This window comes from Diplotaxodon limnothrissa, linkage group LG6 (genome assembly GCF_057381915.1).
Source record: "Diplotaxodon limnothrissa isolate DT_005_m linkage group LG6, D_limnothrissa_male_GT1.1, whole genome shotgun sequence".
Lineage (NCBI taxonomy): Eukaryota > Metazoa > Chordata > Actinopteri > Cichliformes > Cichlidae > Diplotaxodon > Diplotaxodon limnothrissa.
The window spans coordinates 29,989,717-29,996,198 of NC_140601.1; the positions used below are offsets into that span (position 1 = coordinate 29,989,717).

At 38.2% G+C, this 6,482-nt stretch overlaps 1 protein-coding gene across 1 annotated transcript; it reads left to right on the forward strand.

The window, feature by feature from the left end:
• Positions 1 to 30: 30 nt before the first annotated feature.
• ten1 (TEN1 subunit of CST complex) lies at positions 31 to 4,942 on the forward strand. Its single transcript, XM_085356120.1, has 3 exons — positions 31 to 182; positions 3,544 to 3,701; positions 4,340 to 4,942. Exons 1-3 carry the CDS (start codon positions 94 to 96, stop codon positions 4,483 to 4,485), a joined length of 393 nt encoding a protein of 130 aa, XP_085212246.1. The 5' UTR covers positions 31 to 93; the 3' UTR covers positions 4,486 to 4,942.
• The last annotated feature ends 1,540 nt before the right edge of the window (positions 4,943 to 6,482 follow it).

A 6,482-nucleotide genomic window follows, 5' to 3' on the forward strand; every position in this document is an offset into this window, starting at 1 on the left:
TGACATGTAGCGCGGAAGTACCAAGTCGTCTTCAGTTAAACGACTCTTAAATTTTAATCATACAAACCAAACATTTTTTTTTAAGAAATCGGGATGCTGCCCTTAGCTGCAGTTTTTCATTTCCCCTGGGAAATAAACTCTGGAAGCGTGGAGGAAGGACAATCAGTCAGGACATTTGGCAGGTGGGTTTTGTTTCAAACTAGAAAAAAATCTTCCGTGTGTGGTTAATGAGATCACGAACAGCCAGTTGTGACAAGCATAATATCTTGTATATACCTGATCTAATGTGGTCAGAGAGGACAGAATCAGACTTATATTAGTAGAGCTACGACTTTTGGTTGTATTTCAGTAAATTCGATATTTAATTTAAATTTTCTAAAGCATCTGTTTGTTGATTTAGCCCACACACCTTTATTCTTCCATAGGCATTAAGAGGGTAAGTAGCAACCAGATGCTGAGAATCAAATGCAGTTGAGCTATTGACCATGGGTAAAATGTGAACTTTTGACAGTTTTCTGGCTAGGAGCATTCAGATGTCTTTTAACATGGTGCCAAGGAGGAAAAATATCAACAATGATCTTTGATCATTAAAGCAATCTTCACTGCTTATCTGTCTGAGATGGATTACAAGACCAACCAATCTAAAGTCCATCGTTCAATAGTGAATTATTCACAAGTGGAAAAATATTCAAGACCGTTGACAGTCTTCCCAGAGGTCCATGCCCCATCAAATTCAACTAAAGGTCAGCCGTCTAATGGCCAGAGAAATAGAAAAAATGTTAGTTGTCAAAGTATCTTGAACTCTACAGGCTTCAGTTAGCCTATTAAATATTAAAGTTCATGATCATACTATTAGAAAACAAGACCAAAGCGGAGATATTAGACTATAATGAACAGCACCACATTTGGCAAATCAAATGCAGCATGTCAGCACGAACATTATGGGCCATAATTCCTCCACAATGATATTAGACACCGATAAAGTCATTTGTCAGAAAACGATTACTTCACGTTACTGTTGTTAAAGGTCAAACCACCTTCAAGTTACTGAATCATGAGGTGTACTTAGTTTTTCACTGCATGTGTTACAGTTAGAGACTTATTATACTTTCACAAATTAAGGCAATAGGATGCAGTACAAGTAAAAGGTGTTTGTAAGATAGTTAAAGTCTGAAAAACTGTTATTAAAACCATACAGTTTCTGAAAATTTCTTCTTAAAAATGAAAATCTTTGAAAATGAACTTTCTCTGCACTCTAGGATTTTTGCTGTCTTCACTGACTGGCAGCAGCACTGAGGGTGGTAGATGTTGACTCAGGCAGAAATGACTGTGTAACTGACATTAATGATTTCATAGCGCTTCTCTGCTCATACACCTTTATTTATCGTTATCCCCTATTCTCCTGTTTGTCACCTAAAACGTAAGTAATTTATAAAGTTTACTTTTATAATTAAAAAGTAAACATATGTCTGAACACAGACAGAACACAGACAGTGGAAAAATGTCAGTCCTAGTTTTACTGGATCTCAGTGCAGCATTTGATACAGTTGACCACAACATATTACTCAAACGACTGGAGAACTGGACAGGTCTTTCAGGAACTGTACTAAACTGGTTCAAAACATACTTAGAAAACAGGAAATACTTTGTATCAATAGGTAACTTCACATCCGAGCAGACAAGTATCACATGTGGAGTTCCCCAAGGTTCCATCTTGGGACCCCCTCTGTTTAACATTTACATGCTCCCACTGGCACAGATTATAAAGAACAACAAAATAAACTACCACAGCTATGCAGATGACACACAAATATATATCACAATGTCACCAGGAGACCGAGGCCCTGTACAGGCTCTTGGTAAATGCATTGAGGAAATTAATGACTGGTTGTGCCACAATTTTCTCCAACTAAACAAAAACAAAACTGAAGTAATAGTCTTTGGCGCCAAAGAAAAACGATTACAGGTCACCAGAGAACTTCAATCTATACATCTAAAAACCACAAACCAGGTGAGAAATTTGGGTGTAGTGATGGATGCAGACCTAAACTTAGAAAAACACATTAAGACAATAACAAAATCAGCTTACTATCACCTCAAGAATATATCAAGGATAAAAGATCTGATGTCTCAACAGGACCTGGAAAAACTAGTCCATGCATTCATTTTTAGTAGGCTTGATTACTGTAACAGCATCTTTACAGGTCTACCTAAAAAATCAGTCAGACAACTACAGCTCATTCAGAACTCTGCTGCTCGAGTCCTCACTAAGACCAAAAAAGTGGACCACATCAGTCCAGCTCTGAAGTCTTTACACTGGCTGCCTGTCCGTCAGAGGATAGACTTTAAAGTTCTGATGCTGGTCTATAAAGCTCTGAATGGTTTAGGACCAAAATACATCAGTGACCTCCTGACCCAGTATGAACCTTCCAGATCCCTCAGGTCATCTGGATCCGGTCTTTTATCAGTTCCCAGAGTCAGAACCAGACACGGAGAAGCTGCATTCAGCTTTTATGCTCCTTATATCTGGGACAAACTCCCAGAAAGCCTCAGATCAGCTGAAACACTCAGTTTATTTAAATCCAGGTTGAAGACTCACCTGTTCTCAGCTGCATTTGAATAAAGCACCAAATCCACACTTTAAGCTTAAATTTCAAAACTTACATTTAACTACTGATTTTATCTACTGTTCTGATTTTATCTGTTTTAATTTAATATACTGTTTTGTTTGTTTGTTTGTTTGTTTGTTTGTTTGTTTGTTTGTTAAGCTTAAATTTCAAAACTTACATTAACTACTGATTTTATCTACTGTTCTGATTTTATCTGTTTTAATTTAATATACTGTTTTGTTTGTTTGTTTGTTTGTTTGTTTGTTTGTTTGTTTGTTTGTTTGTTAAGTGGGTTTAGAGCTCTGGGTAGCTCCCCAGCTGGGTCTAGACTGGGTCTAGAGAGTATTTTAAATTCAGGGAATTTAAAATAGAAAGTAGCTCGTCCACAGAAGGACTGGTAGCTCCCCTTACGATAAGGGTTCAGATCGCGCGAACAGGTGTGAAATGTGTGTGTTTAGTTAGTTTGTTTGTTTGCTTGTTTTAATCAATTTTAAATCATGCTTTTTATTTGTTTTTGTTTCTAATGTCTCTGTAAAGCACTTTGAATCACCTTGTTGTTGAATTGTGCTATACAAATAAATTTGCCTTGCCTTGCCTCGCCTTATTACTATCAATTTAAAAAAACAAATGGAGCAGATTAAACATACAGAAGCTACTGTGTTGTTCACACTTTATGGCCCCATTGGCTGTTCATTAAACCACTAAAACATACACAGATCAGCGATTATATCTTCTACATAGATTTAGACCGTACTGCCCTGTTTACACACTTTTTAAAAAAAAATATTGAAGGGTAGCTTTTGTGAACCGGTTGTGTAAATGATTATTTAAATTGTAAATCATACAAAGTTACTCTTGTATAGCTCAATAACTAAACCACGGATCTGGAAATGAACCAAATTCACTTTAAAATGTTTTACTCATTTTTTTTCAGACTTGTATGCTATCAGCCTGAGGAGTCCAGGGCTACGCTGTCAGCACAGCATGCTTCTAAAGAGCACCGTGTGGTTGTCCACACCTTGTTTGTGGAGCCCTTCAACCCCATAATTGGAGCCCAGTACACTGTGCTGGGTGAGATAGAAAATGATGAGAGTAAGAGAAATATTTCACACAGACAGACAGTGTGCAAAAATGTTGCAGGGGACTGTTCAGATGTTAATTTACCCTCACATAACTTAAAAATGGGAAACATTAAGCAAGTGTCAGTTTGTCCTGTGTGTGGTTGACCTGATGCCAGCTTTAAATGCTATGTTTGTTTGTTTGCGTTTGTTTTGGAGCGACCGTGGCTCAGGGGGTTGGGAAGTGTTGGGAAGCGTCTGTAACCGGAAGGTCACTGGTTCGATCCCCGGGCTCTCTGTCCTGGTCGTTGTGTCCTTGGGCAAGACACTTTACCCTTCCGCCTACAGGTGATGGCCAGAGGGGCCGATGGCGCGATATGGCAGCTTCGCTTCTGCCCCAGGGCAGCTGTGGCTACAACCGCAACTTGCCTCCACCAGTGTGTGAATGTGAGAGTGAATGAATAGTGGTATTGTAAAGCGCTTTGGGTGCCTTGAAAAGCACTATATAAATCCAATCCATTATTATTATTTTGGGCAAATGTAAATTGCAGTTCAGTACCAGTGAAATTTCTTTGACTCTATTTAGCTTTATGCTGCCTTTTGAAAAATTTAATTCAGGGATGATGTTTTAGTGCTATCACCTGCCTGTGTTTGTAACTTCTTGTCCTACAGGAGTCGGTGCAATGGTCCGTGCCCGTGTGCTGAACTGTGTTGACGGTGTAAACATTGCCCTTCTGGAGAAAGCCATCACTGAACAAAGAAACTTCTTCACAGAGAGGGAGCGCAAACTGGGTGCACAACCTGCAGATGCAACATGATCAGGGACTTTATTCATGTGGTTTCTTTGGTCATCAGAGCTGCAGTGATGCCCCTTGCTGTGCTGTCTGAACAGTGAACTTAATAACTGTCTAAATTTGCGTAAAAGACACGGGTTCACTTCTGAGAGTTTAAATGACTGTCCTGATCTGGGATTTTTCTGCACTTGATCAAGGGATTGCTTTTAAACAGCTAAAGCCCCGCATTAGTGGGGCATTATTAGATTTTCTTGTAGGGTCATTAAAGAGTTACAAACAGATGGTTTGGGTTTATGGCTCATAAATATGTCACATTTTTAGTTTTGTCTGTGATTCTGAAGACTCAAGGTGATGATTCGGCATGGACACAGCTTTAAAGATATGAGCAAATATCCGTATGCATGTAATATGATAAAACTTCACTATATGTCCAAACATACTGGGCCATCAGGAGCAGCTTGGCCATGGAAACATCAGTGCCAGAAGAGGTTAGGATTCTGCAGCTGTTAAGCCAGCAGAGTTTTGGTGAATATTATGCATTGCACCTCAAGCTGGTGCCCCCTTTCTGTAACTGTGCGTTGTCTGCTACTTTGAGACTGAATTGCGTCCTAAAAACTTTGCAAACGTAATATTGGGAAATCTCATCTGACTGTTAAAGTTTAGGTCAGGTTTATGTTGTCTGTCCCATTAATTTTATCAGCCAAGTGTGTTCTTAGCAGAAGTTAATATTAAGAAATGATCAGATGTAGAAATTTTTGTACAAATTGAAATAAAGGATTGTTTGAGTCATCAGTGGCTTCCTTTTAAGCCCCTTTTTGGAATCTATCATTTGCCTTAAATGTTTCATGAAAACAATTTTAATATTAGTCTAAGATCACCCAAGTAAATTTAAAAATACAGGTTTTATTGATTAATTTATTTAATATTTGATGATTTAATTTATTAAGGAAAAAAACTATCCAAACCTACGTGGCCCTATGTCAAAAACTAATCCCCCCACTTTTTAAGTCATGAATTAACCGTGATTGAAAACTTTTTGTTGGAAAGCTGGGTTCTAGTTCACTAACCATACCCAAGCCTGATCACTGTCAGGCAAGTAGAATAAAAAAACCCACTTAAATAGAACCTGTTTGATAAAGTGAAGCGGCCTAAAAGAACTCACAAAGCAACACATCATGCCACTGTCTAAAGAAATGGCTGAGAAACAAAGTTACTGACATCTATCAACCTGGAAATGGTTACAAAGATATATCTAAGGCAGTGTTTCCAGTGAACAACCCTGTGAGCCTTTATTCACAAATGGAGGAAACAGTGGTGATCCTTCCCAGGAGTGGCCAGCCAACCAAAATTACTCCAAGAACACATCATCAACTCATCCATGATTTCACAAAAGAACCCAGAACAACAGTTAAGGTCCGTGTTATTGATTCAACAACGGGAAAAATACAGGACAAAGATGGGAGAGTTCCAAGATGAAAACCACCGCTGAACAAAAATAACAGAGAGTCATTGCATATTTACCAAAAAAACATCTTACTGATACCCAAGACTTTGGGGGAAGTATTCTGTGGATTGATGAGATAAAAGATAAACTTGGTGGAAGGGTTGTGTCCTGTTGCATCTAGTTGTTTCATAAAAAGAACATCAACCCAACAGTCAAACATGGTGGTGGTAGTGTGATGGTCTGGGGCTCCCCTGCTGTTTCAGGACATGGACGATCAGTTCATTCACTGAAGCCCAAGCTCACTTGGACAACGACTAAGAGCACATCAGCAAGTCTACCTCTGAATATCTCAATAAGCAAATAAAAAAGAAGGTTTTGGACTGCCCAAGTCAAAGTCTTGTATTTAATCTTGTTGAGATACTTTGGCATGACCTCTATTACACGATTATATTATATTTTTCTAATATTAAAAGATGTTTGATGATCTGAAACATTTAAGTTTGACATATATAAAAAAAACTAAGAAATCAAGATGAAGTAAATACTTTTTCATAGCATTTTTCTTTACTTTAGAGAC